The sequence below is a fragment of the Pantherophis guttatus genome, chromosome 13 (genome assembly GCF_059756535.1).
Source record: "Pantherophis guttatus breed Tessera chromosome 13, ASM5975653v1, whole genome shotgun sequence".
In the NCBI taxonomy this organism is placed as follows: Eukaryota; Metazoa; Chordata; class Lepidosauria; order Squamata; family Colubridae; genus Pantherophis; species Pantherophis guttatus.
Genome location: NC_142075.1, coordinates 22,580,575 through 22,601,348, shown reverse-complemented (window position 1 = coordinate 22,601,348; position 20,774 = coordinate 22,580,575). Strand labels below are relative to the sequence as shown.

At 45.0% G+C, this 20,774-nt stretch overlaps 2 protein-coding genes across 5 annotated transcripts in view; one reads left to right on the top strand and one right to left on the bottom strand.

The window, feature by feature from the left end:
* Positions 1 to 10,966, top strand: part of MAN2C1 (mannosidase alpha class 2C member 1) — a 19,134-nt gene extending 8,168 nt beyond the window's left edge. For all 3 annotated transcript variants that reach the window (XM_060689475.2, XM_087878111.1, XM_087878110.1), the window contains exons 11-26: positions 74 to 169; positions 912 to 1,057; positions 1,330 to 1,453; positions 2,032 to 2,153; positions 2,864 to 2,949; positions 4,504 to 4,674; positions 4,830 to 4,912; positions 5,952 to 6,046; positions 6,139 to 6,243; positions 6,676 to 6,832; positions 7,000 to 7,143; positions 8,031 to 8,140; positions 8,431 to 8,510; positions 9,188 to 9,336; positions 10,256 to 10,359; positions 10,438 to 10,966. In XM_060689475.2, coding sequence (XP_060545458.2) covers positions 74 to 169; positions 912 to 1,057; positions 1,330 to 1,453; positions 2,032 to 2,153; positions 2,864 to 2,949; positions 4,504 to 4,674; positions 4,830 to 4,912; positions 5,952 to 6,046; positions 6,139 to 6,243; positions 6,676 to 6,832; positions 7,000 to 7,143; positions 8,031 to 8,140; positions 8,431 to 8,510; positions 9,188 to 9,336; positions 10,256 to 10,359; positions 10,438 to 10,567 — 1,902 coding nt within the window. In that variant the 3' untranslated portion in view covers positions 10,568 to 10,966. The remainder of the gene's footprint in view (positions 1 to 73; positions 170 to 911; positions 1,058 to 1,329; positions 1,454 to 2,031; positions 2,154 to 2,863; positions 2,950 to 4,503; positions 4,675 to 4,829; positions 4,913 to 5,951; positions 6,047 to 6,138; positions 6,244 to 6,675; positions 6,833 to 6,999; positions 7,144 to 8,030; positions 8,141 to 8,430; positions 8,511 to 9,187; positions 9,337 to 10,255; positions 10,360 to 10,437) is intronic.
* Positions 10,957 to 20,774, bottom strand: NEIL1 (nei like DNA glycosylase 1). 2 transcript variants are annotated; one of them, XM_060689478.2, is made up of 10 exons: positions 20,571 to 20,774; positions 19,286 to 19,717; positions 18,058 to 18,177; positions 17,775 to 17,838; positions 17,240 to 17,335; positions 16,201 to 16,332; positions 14,942 to 14,969; positions 13,719 to 13,774; positions 12,699 to 12,945; positions 10,957 to 11,643 (listed from the first exon to the last, which is right to left on the bottom strand). In XM_060689478.2, the coding sequence occupies exons 2-10, from the start codon at positions 19,714 to 19,716 to the stop codon at positions 11,597 to 11,599; spliced, it is 1,221 nt and encodes a 406-aa protein (XP_060545461.2). In that variant the 5' UTR covers position 19,717; positions 20,571 to 20,774; the 3' UTR covers positions 10,957 to 11,596. The 2 variants fall into 2 exon arrangements, with proteins under 2 accessions (XP_060545461.2, XP_060545459.2); XM_060689476.2 differs by lacking the exon at positions 10,957 to 11,643 and having other exon boundaries at positions 12,548 to 12,945.

Sequence of the window (20,774 nt, the reverse complement as noted above, 5' to 3'; positions counted from 1 at the left end):
ATTTCAAGAGAAATCCCATTGAACTCTTTGAGGACTAGGCTGTTTATCGACTACTTGCAATCTTCTCTCGTAGCACAACACTTTTTTCTGGGAAGGCATGGATGGATCCCGGGTTTTGGTTCACTTCCCTCCTGCAGATTCCTATGGATTGTCCGGTTGTGTGGATGAGGTGAGTAAACCCAGGAAAATCGATTCTCCAAAATATTAGAATGTGCAGAAATGGATAGATTAACAGTTGAAAGGAAAGAGAAGGAAGATACGAAATACTTTGAAAAATGGGATTTGTTTTTATCAATGGTTAACTAATAGAAACAGAAGTTAGAACATTTAAAATTATAAGAGAAGGATTAATTTTACTATGAGGGCTTATTATATGTTTATTATTAAGATGAATTAATATTGATAATAAGTATAGTATAGTATTAATATTAGTGTTATTATAGTACAGTACAGTGCAGTACAAATAGCCTTTATTGTCATTGTACATCATATATACAACGAAATTGGTTTAGCCTCTCTGGTGCAATCCATAACAGAAAATACAAATCAACATAAATAGCATACAGAATAATTCCTATACAAGTAATTGGGGGAAAAAGATTAGTCATACCTTTCTTTATGTGCATGGAGTGATTGTGATTGTGTTGAGAAAATACTATTATTATATGGTTACTAATAACGAACATTATTACTATTATGATAATGATTATTGCTCAAATTGACTGTAACCAGACAACACACTGTTTATACAGACAAAAAAAATATATCAATTCTCCATCGTCACAGCAGAAGGGACAAGCCCAATAAATTACAATTCAGCTTCCTTTGAAGGTAGGAAATGCCCAGAGATGTGCTTAAAATATTGGGTGAATGGGAGATCTTCCCTCATCCTTATGCTGCCTCTCTCCTAGATGTTGAAAACGGTGAAGAATAATAAGGACAAGGGCCGTGTGAATCACAGTGTCGCTCTGTTTGGGTTTGGAGATGGAGGAGGGGGCCCTACCCAGAAGATGCTGGACAGGCTACAGAGGATGAAGGATACAGATGGTCTACCCAGGTTGGTTCCTCTTGGCTAAACTCTATAAACAAACCTTAGAGCAGGGGTCTCCAAACTTGGCAACTTTAAGACTTGTGGACTTCAACTCCCAGAATTCCTCACCCAGCACGGAGACTCCTGCCTTACCCAGGCTGGCTGGGGAATTCTGGGAGTTGAAGTCCATCTTAGAGTTGAGAAAATACTGCCTTAGAGAGTAATTTCCTTAAATGAATGCAAAGACCAAGATTGTCATGGTTGGGTGTTCTCAGCAATGGTGATTTTCTTTCACACAGGGTTCAGATGTCTGTCCCAGATCAATTTTTCTCTGCCCTGGAGAAGGAAAAGGCTCAGCTCTGTACTTGGGTTGGAGAACTGTTTTTGGAGCTGCATAACGGCACCTACACAACTCATGGGCAGGTGAGAGAGAGAGCACACGACTTCATAGGAATTTTATAGAAATTTCTGTTAATGCTACACTGCAGGCTCCAGGATTCAAAACAATACATCTGGCAGTAAAGCTGCCTTTTGCAATTGACTGATGGTGATTTTGTCAATTCCCTTCCGAGTAAGTTGTGTTTTGCAATCGACTGATGGTGATTTTGTCAATTCCCTGCCAAGTAAGTTGCCTTTTGCAATCGACTGATGGTGATTTTGTCAATTCCCTTCCGAGTAAGTTGCCTTTTGCAATTGACTGATGGTGATTTTGTCAATTCCCTGCCAAGTAAGTTGCCTTTTGCAATTGACTGATAGTGATTTTTGTCAATTCCCTGCCAAGTAAGCTGCCTTTGGAATTGACTGATGGTGATTTTTGTCAATGCTGGTGGCGTTCAAGGGGTGCTCCATTATGCAGCAATGAGTAATTGTATTAATTCAGCAATTGCTATCTCAGTAGGATTTCTGATCTGCTTTCCTTCCCTACTGCTTCATTTTTCATTTTTATTTCTAAGTCGCTGGACATTTTGTATAAAATCCTGTTATTTTCTGTCTGGATTCAGATTAAAAAGGGAAACAGGGAATGTGAGCGTTTACTCCATGACATCGAGATCCTGAGTAGTTTGGCTCTGGTGCAGAAACGTTCTTTCCGGTATCCTTCTGCTCAGCTTCAACACCTTTGGAGGTATAAACTTCAAAAATGCAAAATTTTGGTTTTTCGTAGAATATAGAAGCTTGTGGAATTGGGACTGAGTGGCCATAGGTGTGAGTGATGTCAAGTTGGCCACACCCACTCAGTCACATGCCCCCCCACCTAGCCACGCCCACTGAACCGGTAGCGAAAAATGTTGAATGTGTAGTGCCAAATATACCTTCAGGACAATGCAAACTAGAAACATACTTCTCAACCTTAATATGAGAATATGGCATTTCAGAGGAAAGAGAGAGAGAGAGAGAGAGAGAGAGAGAGAGAGAGAGAGAGAGAGAGAGAGAGGTGTAGAAAGAAATAAAAAAAATAGATATACAAAGAAGGACTTCTGACTTCTGAGGATATACAAGGCACTTGCATTCAGCTCTTAGTTCAAGGCTGCAAAACTAACTTCTTATCTCTCTGATTGCTAATTTATGTCGTTTTTTTAAAGTGCATGTTCGCAGAATTTAGTAAAAGCATTATGAGAATCTGGCCTTTTAATTGGAACACCGTATTGAGGCTGGTGCAAATGAGAAACATTGAGTGAAATCATTGTGAGCCCGCTATTTTATGCAGAAGAATTAGTCCAGCTACGTAATACTCTTTGATGACACCAAACTACGAGTTAATCCAGCTGCATCTTTCTGAGGCCCTCCATATTCTCTGTGTATGTGATCTCCCCCTCCTCTCTTTTTCGGCTGCAGGCTCCTGCTCTTGAATCAATTCCACGATGTCTTGCCAGGCAGTTGTATCCAGCTTGTAGCAGAGGATGCCATGCGGTACTACTCAGGTGAGAAAGAACCAGCCCTGGAGAATTTATTTGGTTAGGGCAGCTGCCAAAGCTCAGGGATCATACATGGCCATTGGAGTCCTAAGGCTTTGCTGCTTGCGTTGGTTTGCGAGAGGTAGACTGTGACTCAAAATGCCAGGTTCAGCCCTGATGTTCTGGTGATTTAGTGCAGTGTTTCTCAACGTTGGAAGCTTGAAGATGGGTGGACTTCAACTCCCAGAATCCCCCAGCCAGCGCTGCTGGCTGGGGGATTCTGGGAGTTGAAGTCCACCCATCTTCAAGCTACCAAGGTTGAGAAACACTGATTTAGTGCCTGTCCTGATGGACATCCATGGCGGCTGTCTGCCTCCATGGTTCTGCTCAGCAGAAGATAGCTTTCTTCCTTTCGATAGAACCATTTAAACTTGATTGTGACATCCTGGGTAATAGGGCAGAGGAAAGGTCTATATGAGGGCTACAAAAGAGGCTTAGATGTTGTGGCCCGCCAACTGCCAGCGGAGCTGGTGTCAGACTCAGACAGTGAGGAGGTTGGGGAGGAACATGGGCCAGTCCTGGAGTCTGGGGAAGGCTCTGCGTCGGAGGCAGAGCTGGGGCCAGGGCCGTCGGACAGTTTTCAGCTGCCTTCGGAGTCGGAGATCAGTGGGGCAGAAGAACAGCTGGAGCCTGTTCCCGATGTGCGCATGCGCAGAGCTGCCAGGAGAAGGGAACAGCTAAGAGCCTTCTCTGAGCCTTCTCTGTGGGGGCACCTACTATCTGGAATGAGCTCCCCCCAGAGATACGGAGGATCCCGGATCTACGCACCTTCCACTGCGCTCTCAAGACCTTTTTATTCCATCAGGCTGGCCTGGCCTAACTGTTTCCCTTTTTTCCCTTTTTAAAACGTAAATTTTAATTCGTTTTTAATTTATTGGGGTGTTTTAAATCTGTCTTCGGCCAAATTGTTTAATTCGATTTTATTCAGTTTTAAATTTTGTATTTATGTTTTTTTATCCTGTGGCTGTTCACCGCCCTGAGCACTTCGGGAGTAGGGCGGTATACAAATCAAATAAAACTAAAAACTAAACTAACTAACTAAGGAACAAGGGCTGACTCTGGAGTAAAGGCACAGGTGAACGGTGAATGGCCCCTCCCATACGGAATAAAAAGGAGCGAAGGGGAGGGGAGTTTGCAGGAGACAATTAGTTCAATTCATTAGGGTGAAGATCTGTTCCTGACTTCTTGCCAAGTATTGTCTGCTACAGAGTGGCATTTGCAAGATATCGGCCTGGCAGCTCTCCAAGTCTGATAAAAGGTGAAAGACTGTTGGCCAGGACTTTGCTGGAGAGGAATTCCCTTTAACCTAAATAAAAGAGGTTTTATCAGGACGAGGAGTCTGCTTCATGATCTTGGAAGGCCTAGGGCAGAACATTAGATTTATAACTCTGATTTAATCTCTTCTGCAGCACACTAAGGCTCAAGTTTTCTTTGCTTATATACAGCATCGGCATAGCTCATTCTGAATGCGGACAGTCCTTTGATGGAGTCCTTCCTCTCTTCCTCTCTCCTTCCTTCAAGAAATTCGCAGGTCTGGAGCCCAGCTTCTGAAAGAGGCCGCCCATTCTTTGTGCGGAGAATTGTTGGGCAGCAAGGACCAGAGCAACGATACCATCCTGGCTGTCAACACTTTGCCATGGGAAAGAACCGAAGTCGTTTCCAAAACTGGACCGCAAGGAACTGAGACTTTAGGTAGCGAGCCTGCTTTAATTCTAGGCTTGTACACAGCAAGAGTCCCTACCTACAATGTCTCGGGCACCTTAAACTTTTCTTTAGATTGATTGGGAACCGATTCTGAAAAGATCGACTGTAATTCCTCTGTCTCTTTCGGTGTCTTTCCATATCAGCTTTGGTGACAGTTCCCAGCCTGGGTTTCTGTGCTGTTGAAGAGCCATTATCTCCTCCACATCCTGTGACCGTCAGTAAAGAGGTGAGCTTGTTGTAACCTTTTCGAGAGTCTGTTGTAACTTTGAATGGTTGCTAAGTGAGGACTACCTGCACAAAAGCCAGAGAATGACTGCCTTTTGAGTTATCTTTTTTTAAAAAAATTTGATTTATATGCCGCCCTTCTCCGGAGACTCAGGGCGGCTTACAATGCGTTAAGCAATAGCCTTCATCCTTTTGTATATTTTTTATACAAAGTCAGCTTATTGCCCCCACAAACTGGGTCCTCATTTCACCTACCTTAGAAAGGATGGAAGGCTGAGTCAACCTTGAGCCTGGTGAGATTCGAACTTACATTAATTGCAGACAGCTGGTGTTAATCACAATGCTTTTAGTCTGCTGAGCCACCAGGCTTCTATCTCAGTCTATGTTACCACTGTCTTTAAAGATGGCGATAATATAGTGTAATGGTATGTGAGAAATAGCAGTTTACAGAGTCAGCCTCTTGCCCCCCAAAATCTGGGTCCTCATTTTACCCACCTCGGAAGGACGGAAGGCTGAGTCAACCTTCAGATGGTCAGGATCGAACTGCTGGCAGTAGGCAGGGTTAGCCTGCAATCCTGCATTGTAACCACTGCGAGGGAGGGAGGGAGGGAGGGAAGGAACGAAGGAAGGAAGGAAGGAAGGAAGGGAAGGAAGGAAGGAAGGAAGGAAGGAAGGAAGGAAGGAAGATAGCAATAGCACTTAAACTTGTATACCGCTTCACAGAGTGCTTTTTCAGCCCTCTCTAAGCAGTTTACAGAGTCAGCCTCTTGCCCCCAACAATCTGGGCCCTCATTTTACCAACCTGGGAAGGACAGAAGGCTGAGTCAGCCTTGAGCCTGGTGAGATTCGAATTGCCAAATTGCAGGCAGCCAACAGCCAGCTGAAGTAGCCTGCAGTACCGCACTCTAACCACTGCGCCACCGAGGCTCATAATGTAGCTTTGCCATAAAGTAGAAATAGCTCAACTGATTGTGTTTCCTATCTGGTGGGACCTGGGAAGGTTGACCCATTAGGGAATCTTTCATTGTTTTCAACCCCAGGCAGATGGTTCTGTGACGTTGGCCAATGGTATTATCCAAGCCTGCCTCGATCCTTTGGGACGGATGGCGTCCCTTTCTTTACTACACCCAAAAAGGTACGTCTTCATCTTAAGTACACGATCCGTACGAAGTTCTGCAAACAGGGCGGCTCTCCCCTGACCCCTCTGGGTTGGACTTCTTGTTGCAGAGAGGCTGTTCCAGAGGGTTGCCGGGCCAACCAATTTGTGATCTTTGATGATGTCCCTCTGTATTGGGATGCCTGGGATGTGATGGATTATCACCTGGAGACCAGGTAAGACGCCTGTGTCAAGGTTCCATGTAATACATCCCTTTCAATGAGAACTCTGAGGCAGTCATATTCCTCCAGGAACATTTCATTGGGACGTATCAAATTGGCACAGACTCAGTGGAAAACCCGCTCTTAGGTGCCCGCCGGTTTTACACCCAATTAAAAGTTAAACTTTTTCACTTCTCCCCAGAGCAGGGGCGAAATCCAGCAGGTTCTGACAGGTTCTGGAGAACCAGTAGCGGAAATTTTGAGTAGTTCGGAGAACCGGCAAATACCACCTCTGGCTGGCCCCAGGAGTGGGGTGGGAATGGAGATTTTGCAATAACCTTCCCCCTGAAATTCTGGGAGTTGAAGTCCACAAGTCTTAAAGTTGCCAAGGTTGGAGACCTATAATTTTGAGCCAGCAATTTTCTACCCACTCTTTTTTTTCCCCAGGAAGCCCATCACCCATCTCCTAAAACACCTGGAAATTTCCACCCCGGGTGGCCTGCGGGGCAGCGTGACTTTCTCCCTGCAGCTCAGCGAGAGGAGCATCCTAACCCAAGAGGTCATCCTTGATGCGGCGAGCCCTTACATCTCCTTCCGGACTCAGGTTTACTTTTCTTTTTTTTTTCCTCGTACAAATGTTCACCAGCTGGGTAAAATTCTACTTTGTCTTTCTTCTCCTGATCTGCAGATCTCCCTTCCTTAGTTAAGAACTACCTCTGAGGAAAAAAATACTATTTAAAATTTTTTTTTTTTTGTTTGCTTGCATTCCAGGTTGACTGGAACGAAGCTCACAAGTTCCTCAAGGTGGAATTTCCAGCCAAGGTTCGGAGCCCAAATGCCACTTACGAGATCCAGTTTGGCCACTTGCAGAGACCGACGCATTGGAACACGTCCTGGGATTGGGCCCGGTTTGAGGTGAGGCTCTTCTTCTCCTAACTGGTATTCCCAGGATGGAGCGATCAAAATTCTGCTTGTGGTTTTTACGAACGGCTCTTCAATGGCTCCATGGTGGCCGCCATCTTGAATTTCTGCTTGTTCTTTTATGTACGTCTCTTCTGTGGCTCCATGATGGCCGCCATCTTGAATTTCTACTTGGTTTTTTTATGAACAGCTCTTCAATGGCTCCGTGGTGGCCGCCATCTTGAATTTCTGCTTGTTTTTGTAACAAATGGCTCTTCAATGGCTCCATGGTGGCCGCCATCTTGAATTTCTGCTTGTTCTTTTATGTACGGCTCTTCTGTGGCTCCATGATGGCCACCATCTTGAATTTCTGCTTGGTTTTTTTTTATGAACAGCTCTTCAATGGCTCCATGGTGGCCACCATCTTGAATTTCTGCTTGTTTTTTTAACCAATGGCTCTTCAATGGCTCCAAGGTGGCCACCATCTTGAAATTTTGGACCATTCCGTCTCACAGACCAGGGTGAGCCTCAGGAAGGGCTCAAACGTGTCATCCGTCTTGAGTCGCTTCGCACCCACAAGAGACCTAAATCTAGCCCAGCTTGAATTGTACTGACTTCTTATCTCCTGCTAATTTCCCTTGACCATTAGTAGTTCAGATTCTTGTAGAGAGCTTAAGCTTGCAATAAATCTTTATATGCATTTGAACTGCATGGATGGCCCGATTTCCCCTGCGTTTGAGAGAGATTTCTCGCACAACTCAAGCCCGAAATACGTTTGTGAGACGCCTTGTTGATCACCACACCAGTTTTAATGAAAATGAATGGATCCTGCTAACCGTGTAGCCACTCTGAAGCATAGTTTATGTTTGTATTTTGGTTTTCTTTTTCCTTTTTTTTTTTAGGTGTGGGCTCACAAATGGGTTGACTTGTCCGAGCACGGCTTCGGGGTTGCCCTGTTGAACGACTGCAAATATGGCTGCTCGGTCCACGACAACGTGATGAGTTTGTCCCTGTGAGTTTTGGCGGACGGTGGGAATTCCTGGGTTATGACAGAAATGATTTGGGGGATGACTTTGGCCTTGCCTGCTTGGGTTAGATTTATTTTTTTTTTAACTTTTGTCTTTTGAGTTCCTGTCGACTGATATTTTGTAGAGTTTTCATGGGCAACTTGGCAACTTCAAGTTCATGCATTAGAAGGCGGGGGGGAGATATAATTCACGTCAACGTTGGCTGTTTGGATCATCAACAAGGAAAGCGTGTGGTGTGGATGAGTGGATAATATGCGTTTTGATTCCCTCGAAGGTTACGTGCTCCCAAGTCCCCTGATGCTACTGCAGATATTGGACGTCATCAGTTTACCTATGCAGTGATGCCTCACCTGGGTAAGCAACACCTGAGAACCTGATCTTGACAGACTGCTCTTCTTTTCTTCTTCTCCTTCTCCTCCCTCCTTCCTGCTTCTTCATCATCGCCTTTTCCTTCTCCCTGTCTCCTCTGCTTCTTTTTCTTCTTCTCCCTCTTCCATTCCTCCCTCCTCTATTTATCCTTCCTTCCCTTCTTCTTCCTTCCTTCCTTCCTTCTCTCCCTCCTTCCTTCCCTTCTTCTTCCTTCCTTCCTTCCTTCCTTCCTTCCTTCTCTCCCTTCTTCCTTCCCTTCCCCTCCCTCCCTCCCTTCTTCCTTCCTTCCCTCCCTCCTTCCCTCCTTCCCTCCCTTCCTCCCTTCCATCCTTCTTTCCCTTCCTTCCCTCCCTTCTTCCTTCCTTCCTTTCCCCTCCCTCCCTCCCTTCTTCCTTCCTTCCCTCCCTCCCTTCCATCCTTCCTTCCTTCCTTCCTCTCCCTCCCTCTCTCCCTCCTTCCTTCCCCTTTGCAGTTAGTTTCTGCAAATCAGCTGCTAATTTTGTTTTTCCTAAATCGTACCATTTGCCCAGATGTTGGTTCACTGGGAAGACTGGCAGAAGGAATGGGAAGACACGACGAAAACCAGAGGGAAAACAATACCTCCGGAGTGTTGGTGGCCTACTTTAAATAACGCCCTGACTCTACGGTTTTGTCACCCACAGGTTCTTTCCAAGAAGCTGGGGTAATCCAGCAGGCCTACAGCTTGAATTTTCCCCTTCATGTCATGGAGGGCGTTCCTCCTGGGCCGTGTCCAGTCTGGAGTGCCTTCTCTGTCCTGTCTCCAGCTGTTGTCCTGGAAACAATAAAGCAGGTAAAGGGCCCCGACGAAAAAATGCAATCATTAAACTCAGTTCATCTGCGCATGCTTCCTGTCTGGATCACCTTGCAAGGCTGATACCTGTCTTGCAAACCTTCTCTCCCCTCTTGCTTTTTCAAACAAGAGGGGAGAGACATTTTGAGACATTTGTGAGCCCTCCCCCCCAATTCCTTCTGTAGCTCAGCTGCTACAGTTCTGACCATTGTCTAGTCTGTGGCTCTTCCTTCTGCCTCCCAAGGTTGCTCCCACATACCATTACAATTTATCACAAAACTAATGGGATTCAGGGAGGTTTTATGTTCAACTCGGAAGCCAGCTTAGTTTAAGGTAAACTTTACCTTACCACTAGCATGTATGCATGTTACTAGCATGCATGCATGCTAGTGGTTCCCGACTCTAGGGGGCGGTGCTCATCCCCGTTTCAAAGCCAAAGAGCCAGTGCTGTCCGAAGACATCTACATGGTCATGTGGCCAGCATGACTCAACGCTGAAGGAAAACGGAATGCTGCTACCTTCCCACTAAAGATGGTCCCTATTTTCTACTTGCATTTTTTTTTACGTGCTTTCGAATTGCTAGGTTGGCAGAAGCTGGGACAAGTAACGGGAGCTCACCCCGTTACGCGGTGCTAGGGATTCGAACCGCTGAACTGCCGACCTTTCGATTGACAACCTCAGCGTCTTAGCTACCGAGCCACCGTGTCGCTTAGTTGTGGCCAGTTCTTTCTTCTCCTGCTTTCAGTGAACATTTGAGTGAATCTTCTGTTCTAGGTGAAGATTCTCTTGAGTTTTCATCAAGCACGCCTTTCTCTGTCCCTAGCAGCATCTTACTAGAGCAGGGGCAGGTGTAGCTACACAGAAGGAAAGAATCAAGTTGAGCTGACCAGGAGATCTTTCTTTTGGTCTCTTTCCCCAGGCTGAGGACAGACCAGACGCCTTGGTCATCCGACTTTACGAGTCCTACGGCAGCACCGTTGACACCTGGCTTCAAATGGGCTTCCCGATTCAAGAGGCAGTCGTGTAAGTGGAAAGAGGATGTCTTAATGGCCAGCTTTTTCCCCAAGACCCCTTCTCTGACAGTATCACTGTCTTCTGCAGGTGTGACCTCCTTGAAAGGCCTGATCCCAACACCTCCTTGGTTCTGGAAGAAGATCGGTTGAAGCTTTCTTTTCGGCCCTTCCAAATACTCTCTATCCTGCTGGTCTTGAAAGGACAGAGCAGGGATTGAGGCTTACAATAGACTGCCTGCGATGAACCGGGGCATGGCACAGAGGACTGGTTAGACCGGGCCTGGTAGCTTAGCAGACTAAAAGCATTGTGATTAACACCAGCTGTCTGCAATTACTGTAAGTTCGAATCTCACCAGGCTCAAGGTTGACTCAGTCTTCCATCCTTCCGAGGTAGATAAAATGAGGACCTGGATTGTGGGGGCAATAAGCTGACTTTTAAGGAAGAACACCGCTGGGGGGGGGGGGGGGGGGGGGGGGGGGGGCGCGAAAGCCCTACTAAGCAGGTATATACAAAAGGATGACGGCTATTGCTTAACGCATTGTAAGCCGCCCTGAGTCTCTGGAAAAGGGCGGCATATAAATCAAACCAATAAATAAATAAATAAACTTTTAATGCAGATTATTTTTTTTTATTAGTATATAAAAACAGTTTTTTTTAAAAAAAAATACAGAAATATATTGCTATAAAAGGAAGGCAAAGCATTTGATTAATTGTTGGAAGATTAAATCTCATCCATTCGCTGTCCGGAACTCTTGTTGAGAAAGTTCCCCTGTGCTATGCTGGTTTCCTTTCCACGATAAGAAGTTTGAGAGGTGACAACTATTCAAACGCCTGGGACTGTTTTCAGTTCCACTTAGGATGATGTGAAACCAAAGGCATTTTACTCCTCCCCCCCCCCCCCAGGTGCAGGTTTTTAAAAACGGCATAAGTAATATCCAAGAAATCTGCATAACGCTAAGTTTAAAAGTTGGTAAACGAGGAAGCAGGAAAAACATTGCCTCACATCGTTCTCGGCTGGTAATCTCGGATCAAAATCTCTGCATTTATCTCCTCCGTTGGAGCGGGAAGTTCTGCCTAAAATTCAATGAGTAATCTCGAAGAAAAAGCGGCATTGATCTCCTCCGTTGGAGCACGACGAGGGTTCTTCAGTCGGTAATCTTGGGTCCCAAAGCTGCATTTATCTCCTCGGCTGGAGCATGAAGAGCCACCTGAAGCTCCTGCAAAGATCCTTCTGCGTTGAGAAGGGTTAGGAAGCCTTCACTCGTTTGGATCTCGAGATTGTGGATGCCTTTGCTAAAAAGAGAAAATTAATAATAGTCAGATGACCTACTTGGTAGACATTTTAGGTAGCCCCAGGGGTGCTATTCAGCAGGTTCTGACAGGTTCTGGAGAACCGGTAGCGGAAATTTTGAGCAGTTCGGAGAACTGGCAAATACCACCTCTGGCTGGCTTCAGAGTGGAGTGGGAATGGGAATTTTGCAGTATCCTTCCCCCAGGAGTGAGGAGGGAATGGGGATTTTGCAGTATCCTTCCCCTGGAGTGGGGAGGGAATGGAGATTTTGTAGTATCCTTCCCCTAGGAGTGGGGAGGGAATGGGGATTTTGCAATATCCTTCCCCTAGGAGTGGGGAGGGAATGGGGATTTTGCAGTATCCTTCCCCCAGGAGTGGGGAAGGAATGGAGATTTTGCAGCATCCTTCCCCTGCCATGCCCACCAATCACACCACGCCTACCAAGCCACACCCACAGAACCGGTAGTAAAAAAAATTGGATTTCACCACTGGGTAGCCCCCATAAATCCCAGATGGGCTATCTGTTCTAACTCCGCTCCCCAAACACAACAAACTCTCTGAAGTGAACTCAAAGATTCTTTTATTAGGAGCACCAGCAGCCCAGCAAAAAAGTTTCTTTCTCACTGCAGGCTAACAAGTCTGTCTGGCAGGGAGATGAATAGTTGTCTGCCACACCTATTCGTCTCTGCCCCCTGCCTTTTATCCCCAGAGCTAGGAGTGGGGCTTCTCTAGCAGCAGTGGCTCTTCCGTCCCAAGGACCAGCCCATAGATTTTCACTGCTCTCCTCTCCTCTGCCTTCTGCACATCCGCGTGTCAGGCACTGGACCCAGCTCCTCCTCCTCTTCCTTATCAGCCAATCCAGACCTGGGGGCTGTTGACTCTCCATCTGAGGGCTGATGGACAGCCTAGGCTCCGCCTCTGTCTCTCTCTCTCTCTGCCAGCTCCATTCCCTCTTCCCCCTCGGAGTTCTCAGGTTACCTTGATGCTGACCCTGACTCCCACACCTCCTCTGATTTGGCTGCTGGAGGGGCCAGCTGCCAACAAGCCACAACCTTACCTTTCTCACTCTGGGTTTTCTGAGCAGGTGTTCGCCTCTTCCGTGCCGGAGTTGGAGTACTTAGCAGCAAAGACTCTTGCAAATCAGAAGATGACCTCTGAGATCTGGTTTTGGGTCCTCTGGCTCCCTTGACCATACCGTCCTCCTCCTTTTCTTGTGTAACTCCATTCTCCGGTCTACGTTTCTTTCTTCCCTTAGCTTCTTTCTGAGCAGGACTGCTGGTTGAGTTTCTCCTTGGCTTGGGGGCCTACAGAGATGGACAAAGATGCTCGGGGGAAGCCAATCCGCCACTTGAATGAGACGGATTAAAATCCCAAGATCAAAAATCGATCTGGGGCAGAAGAGAGGAACCTGCAGGAATCTGAATGTGGCTCAGTTGCAACAGCTGGAGACCAGTGTTGAAATCCAAATTATTTTACTACCAGTTCTGTGGGCGTGGCTTGGTGGGCGTGGCATGGGAAGGATACTGCAAAATCTCCATTCCTTCCCCACTCCTGGGGGAAGGATATTGCAAAATCTCCACTACCGGTTCTCCAGAACCTGTCAGAACCTGCTGGATTTCACCCCTGCTGGAGACCCACTAGTCCCCAAATTCATATTCTCTGAGGTGTCGGATCACCGCAATGACATCAAAAATAGAACTCCCAACTGAGTACAAGCAGTCCTTGAGTTACCACAGCTCGTTTAGTGACCGTTTAACATTATAACAGCACTAAGAAAGGGATTTACGACCATTTTTCGCGCATTGCAGCTTCCCCACAGTCACATGATCAAATTTCGTGACTAACTTAATAACTGCGGTGATTGAGTTAAGAAATGTGCCACAAAAGGTTTTAAAATGGGTCAAAACTCACTTGAACAACTATCTCACACAGCAACAAAAACGTTGAGCTGAGAAGGGATGAGAAGCGAAAGATCTTCAAAGAAAAAACAAGGAAGTCCAGTTGCCTCTTGAAAAAGCCCATTTGGGTCTCAGGTAAATAATCTCCCAATACAGAGATAGAGATCATACTCTCTTACCTTTGAACTCTGCATGGCTGGTTTAGACTTTGTCTTCTTTTTCTGAGATTTCCTCTCTGGGATTAAAAACATCAAACATGCATAATTAGATCAGTGCCACCTTAATTTCTTGGTTGACTACCATCTTAGTCTATGTTCTACGAATCAGCACATGCGGGACTGATTGGGGTAGATTGTAGATTGTAATTGTATCATATTTTACTTATCTATATATTAAATGATTGTATTTTATTCCAATTTCATTTTAAACTCTATTTCATGCCTATTTCATTTTAAATCGTATTTCATTCCAATTTCATTATAAAACTGTTATTTTATCCCATTCCATTTTAAACTGTTTTTTAAATCAGATTTTTAGTAATAATTTGTGTCTGGAACTCTGCACTTTGCTATGGCCCAAGGGCTAATCAATAAAGTTAACTAAACTAAACTACCGTATTTTTCGGAGTATAAGACGCATCCTTTTCCCCCCTAAAAGGGGGTGAAAATGTAGGTGCGTTTTATACACCGAATGTAGCCCCACCCACCCACTGGCCCCCACCCCTTGGCCTCTGCCTCCCAGCAATTTACCTCCTTGCAGCAAGCAGCAAGAAGAAACAGCTCGTTTCAGCTTCAGCACAGCCTAATTAGCACAAATTGATTGGATCGGCCTCCCGACTCTCAGCTGTTTTGCTTTCAGCTGTTTTGGGCGGGCCTTTTGCTGCTTGCTGCAAGGAGGTAAATTGCTGGGAGCAGATTTTTTTTTTCTTGTGCTAATCAAGCTATGCTGAAAATGAAAATGAAAGTAAAGCAGGCTGTTTGCTGTTTGCTGCAACGAGGCAAAACTGCTGGGAGGCAGAGGCAGATTTCTTTTTCTTGTTTTCCTCACCAAAAAAGGTAGGTGCGTCTTATAGTCCAGAGCATCTTATACTCTGAAAAATACGGTATGTTCTACAATACAGGGACAGAAGGTGACTTCGTAGTCGGAGCCATATTTCCAGTTTTAGTTTTTCTGTTTTCCAGCAGAGAATTTTAATCTCCGGATCCTTTAACCAGAAAAACTGGCAGTCCAATCTGAGATCTCCTGGTTACAAGTAGAAATTGCTTGAGACTAAGATCCTAGCAAATATCTTTGATGCCAACCTACAGGCTGGCTGTATAGTGATTTAGGGGGGAAAAAAAGAAAACACTTTCTCATTTTCTATTTTCGTCAAACTCCTGGAAATGTAAAAAGGGGAGCTCACCTTTAGGAGCCAGAGGTCCAGGGTCTCCCTACATGGAAGAAAGATAATTCAGAAATAATAACTGGAGTAGAATTAGGCCAGGTTTGCTATACCTAAGTACAGGCAGTCCTCGATTTAACAAGAGCATTCTTGTTAAGTTCTTGTGTTGGAGCATTCACAACTTCTGGAGGCAAGGAGTTCCACTGGCTGAAAGTAGTTCTACCTAATTGAACATGGTGAACACAGAACTCCAGCTGGCAGTGAAAACCCAATGTATCATACAACATGCTATAGCATGTAAAGGGCCGTCTTAACAACATTATGTGCCCCGGGCAAAGAAGTGTACTGGGGCCCCTACGACAACTACTCACAGGAATAAAAATGTAAACATCTATTTGCATGTTAGTATTAAAATTAAAAAACATATATTTGCATGTTAGTATTAATTTAAAAAATGCAGTAAAATGTAATAAATATGTTGCTGTATTTATATGATACAAGGCAGTGGTGAAATCCACATTTTTTTACGACCGGTTCTGTGTGGCTTGGTGGGCATGGCAGGGGAAGGATACTACAAAATAAGAGTAGTACAGTGGTCTAAAGCACCCTGTTATTAAGACCAGCTGCCTGCAATTACTTCAGGTTCGAATCTCCCCAGGCTCAAGGTTGACTCAGCCTTCCATCCTTTCTAAGGTAGGTAAATTGAGGACCCAGTTTGTGGGGGCAATAAGCTGACTTTGTATAAATATACAAAAAGGATGAAGGCTATTGCTGAGCGCATTGTAAGCCGCCCTGAGTCTCCGGAGAAGGGCGGCATATAAATCAAATTTTTTTTTAAAAAAAACTCCATTCCCTCCCCACTCCAGGGGGAAGGATACTGCAAAATCTCCACTCCCACCCCTCTGGGGCCAGCCAGTGGTGGTATTTGCCGGTTCTCCGAACTATTCAAAATTTCCGCTACCGGTTTTCCAGAACCTGCTGGATTTCTGTCGGAACCTGCTGGATTTCACCTCTGATACAAGGTGCATTGAAGGGTTAACGTACACAGATTAGTATGGGGCCCCCTATGCTCGTGGGGACCACGGGCAAGTGTCCATCAGGCCCGTGTGTTAAGACAGCCCTGCGTGAGCCACGTTTACAGGTGAGAATGGTTGCGTTTATGTACAACGCACCACTAAGCCAGATGTGGCGCAGCCTTCAAAGCAGCCAAAGTCAGGGAGGAAAATGGATCCATCATTTTACCTAAGGGGCCCAATGTGGCGTTTCCTCTGTATCCTTACCTGGAACCAGATAGTCCTTCCGTTAGAATCACGCAGGGATTTCATGCCGGGAACAGAGTAACAGTGCAGCCACTCTACAAAGACTGCAGCACCTTCTCGGTTGGTGGGGTCATATCCCTTGCCACCTCCTAGGTGAAGACAAGCCGAGACATAAATCCAGGTAGCTTGGCAAATTGCAAATTGCTGCTGGGAGGCAGAGGCAGATATTTTTTTTTCTTGTTTTCCTCCCCCCAAAAGGTAGGTGCGTCTTATAGTCCGGAGTGTCTTATACTCCGAAAAATACAATACTACTTCTTTTTTTTTTTTTTATTGAAAAGTTTTAAAATATTTTAACAAACAAATTTCCCTCCCCCCTTCCTCCCCCAACCCATTCCCTTCTCCCTCCCCCCTCCCCCGACTTCCCAGACTAAAATACAGGGTATAGCATTCAGCCAACATAATCAAACATAAACAAACTAACTATAAGCTCTTAACTCCCCCTCACATTTTAACTCCCCCATACATACCAAAATATAGGAATATAAAAATTCACCTAAATTCGTTCATAAGCTATTTGCAACTTTTTAGTCCCATATTTGTTTTGAATATAATCAATCCATCTTCTCCATTCCAATATGTATCTTTCATTCGAGCGATCCTTCAAATATGCAGAGATTTTATTATTTATTTATTATTTATTTATTTATTTATTTATTTATTTATTTTTTATTGTTTAAATTTGTATACCGCCCTTCTCCCGAAGAACTCAGGGCGGTGAACAGCCAAAAATTAAAATACATACAATATAAATTTAAAATAATTTAAAACAGAATTAAATCGAATTTTAGCCAGCTCCGCCAAATTAGCTACTTTTAATGTCCATTCTTCAATGGTAGGTACGTCTTCCTTCTTCCAATACTGCGCCACCAAAAATCTGGCTGCAGTTATTAAGTTCAAAATCAAATTAGTCTCTATAACCGTACTGCTTCTAACAGCCATAAAAACTCACCCATTTCCAATGGGGTGTGCTTTGGGGGCCCCCGACTGGGTGCTTACCTAGATTCACAGCCTCCATGGGCAACAGGTGACAGGCCTCCAGCAAGTCGGGGTTCTCTCGTTTCAATTTCACTTTCTTGCTCAAGGTTGCACCAGAAACCTGAAATGTGGAGACTGGAAGTTGGATGAACGGAAATCTTTCTAAATAGGGAAAACAAGGGATTCCAATCTGATATTCCTATGCCTTCTTTTTTCAGATCAACCTGTGTATAGGTAGCCCTTGACTTACGACCATGGGTTTAACAGTTGTTCAAAGTTACGACGGGGCTGAAAAAAAGTGACTTATTAGGACTGGTCCTCCCACTTATGACCGGTACACCATCCTCATAGACATGGGAATGCAATTTGAGTGCTTGGCAACCGGCGTATGCTCCATCTCGGGATCATGGGATCAACATTTGGGACCTTCTCTGCCAGCGTCCGACAAGCAAAGTCAATCGAGAACTTGGATGGATTTGCTTAATGGCCATACGCGCTTAAGCACCTTCAACTGATTTAAGATTTGGACACGGCACCATTCTGGGCTTCTAACACCTTACCTGCAGCCCACGCTGAAGATCTTCCAGAACGGTCCGTGCCTTCTCAAAGGGAGCGATTTTTGATCTAGAAGAAGTCAGAGAAAAAAATGGTTCTGCTGTTGTCTTTGTGGTCAACCTGCAAAGTCTTAACACAACTTCCAACTTGTTTTCTCCAGATGCTTCCTTGTGTCCAAAAAGGTCTTCTGGATTCTCCAACACAGGACCACAAAGTTCCCTCTGCTTTTCAGAAGACCCCCATGGAGAGCCCCCCCCACCACCTCTTCCCAATAGTTCACAGACTCACCGGTGAAGAATTTCAGCCCGGAGGTAGTTGCCAACTCCGTTGAAAAACTTCTGGTTGAGCAGAGCCTCACAGATGGGCTTATTGAAGGCCTTGTCGGAGAGATTCCTCAGGACGTTCTCCCTGGAAAGCAAGTCACGATTTGTTAGCCGGGAATATTTGGGATTCTGCAAAGGAATGGAGAGATGCCCTTGGGGGGGAAAAGTCATGAAAGAGCCATGAAGGAGGAACTTGGAGAAGAGATTATGCAATCCAGAGATCAAAGGCGCTGTAGGAGAGCCGTGTTAGTCAAGGCTAGCAAAAAAAATAATAAATATGTATAAATATTAATAAATTAATAATAATAATTATTAATAAATTAATAATTATTATTAATAAATTAATAATATTAATAAATATTTTAAATAAATATTTAAAAAAATGGAAAGATTCTGGTAAGTACCGTTTCCAACTCATTTGACTAAAAAAACCCACAAACTTTCAAGAGCTGCAATCTTTTTATATAGTATGTTAGCTGGAAAAGGTGCAACCGGACTTGCAGACATTTCATTACCCAACTGGGTAACATCATCAGTGCTAGAAGGGAATGGGGTTTGCAGGGAGGAGGAGGAGGAGGAGGAGGAGGAGGAGGAAGACGACGACTGTGGGGTCCTTGGTGGTCTCTGAGCTTGGTGGTTTTCTTGCAGACATTTCATTACCCAATTAGATAATATCATCAGTGCTAGAAGGGAATGGGATTTGCAGGGAGGAGGAGGAGGAGGGAGAGGGGGAGGGGGAGGAGGAGGAGTCCTTGGTGGTCTCTGAGCTTGCTTGTTTTCTTGCAGACATTTCATGACCCAACTAGGTAACATTATCAGTACTAGATGCTTATTTTGAGTGTCTTTCTCCTGCTTCTTTCTATCTCCAGAGCCGTGTTTCTTAAACTTGGCAAGTTTAAAGCACGTGAACTCAATACGAAGCACCTCAACTTTCTCCAATCTTCCTGCTTCTAAATCTGTTGTGTTACAATCCCCGTCCCTTCAGGCATCAGCTAGTGGATGATGGGAGTTCTATTCCATCCCTTCTTGAGGACCAAACACAAGATTTCCTTCCTGCTATGCCGATTCATGAAAAAAAAAAAAAACAACCCTCATTTTTAACTCCAAGGACATCAAGTGGTCTAAATAGACATTAAAAAAAAACCAGTTTGCCTTGGATAAGAAGGCAAACGGGTCGGGAGGCAGCCCCTCACCTAAATTGTTCATACTCCAACATCACGCAAGGCCCTCGGTCTGCTTGCCAGGTGCCGTCCACTTCCCACTTGCCAAAACGCCGGATGTCCACGTAGCAGAGAGCTCGGGGTGGCTTCTCTTGGGTATAGAAACGCAGGTGAGCATGTTTGGGCATGTCGGAAACTGGGACCATTTTGAAATTCCCAGTCATGCCAAAACGGAAGACCAGATCCATAGGGCGCTCTTTCGAGCCCTCCTGTTTGAGGGGAGTCAGGGTGAGTTTCAGTTCTTTGCCCCGGGAGACAGCCGAGATCAGGTATCCATCGCTCTCAAAAGGCACCTCCAGATTCTTGCTGATTTCGGATTTTTCCACCTTCCCTGTAAACTTAATTCCTGCACACTCTGCATTGATGTATCTGGAGGCTAGAAAAAGCTCTGGGCCCTCCGGCATCCTGGAAAAACTGGGGAAAACAAGGGGGGGAAAAAGACGACTTGAGGGCAGGTAAAACCAGTTACAAAAGGATCAACAAGCATGTTGAAATGAGTCATTATTTAACCGTTACATAATCTGGTTTTTACCATATTGCTTTCAGCCTTGAAAATGAGAAGGGGGGGGGGAGTGCAGCCCACCAACTTCTTTCTCATCCAACCTGCTCTAAAGACCCCTGAAAATCCCCCCCCACAAGCTTTTTGGGTGTCTGCAAAATCAAAATAATGTCTCAGCTATTGAAGACAATTTGCAAATATGTGAAACAACCTCCTCCTTCTCATCATTATTTATTTCTTATAAAAATACAGGGTTTTTTCAGGACACATATTTTAATTTAAAAAAACCCTAGTTTTTCATGACACCTATTTTATTTATGTTCTGTTCTGTTATATTTATTTATGCATGGGTTTCCTATCATTACCTTTACATAATGCGGGAAATAAATGTCCTACCAAAGATTTTGTTTGTTTTATTACTCAGTATCGATAAACCGAACTGGCACACACACACAAAAATGTCCATCATTTTGGTTCCATGAGCAAAAAAACCCCCTTAAAATTTAACTTCCAGGCTAAAATGCATTTTGTGGGCTGATTGGAGAGTCAGCTTCTTTATAGAGTATCAGAGCTGGGGGGGACCTTAAGAGGTCTTCTAGTCCAACCCCCTGCTCAAGCAGGACAGCTTACATCATTCCAGACAAATCAGGTCTTCCAGTCTAACCAGGAGACAAACAAATAAATAAATAGTCAATCCAATCTTCAGATTGGATTGCTTACTTTCTTGTTCCCAAATCCACCTCTGCAGGTGTAACTCACCTGAACCCCAAAACGTGGGACTGGCAAAAGTCAAAAGGGCAGAGAAAAGGTACCACGCAGCACTCCCAGCCAACAGCCTCCCTGCTACTTCAACTGGTCGCTGTTACAGCTGCTCAGAAGCCACGCGAAGCCGATCACCGTCCGACGCCCTCGGCTCCGGCCAGCGAAGGGTTAACGCAGGGAGCCGCCCCCTCTGCTCCCATT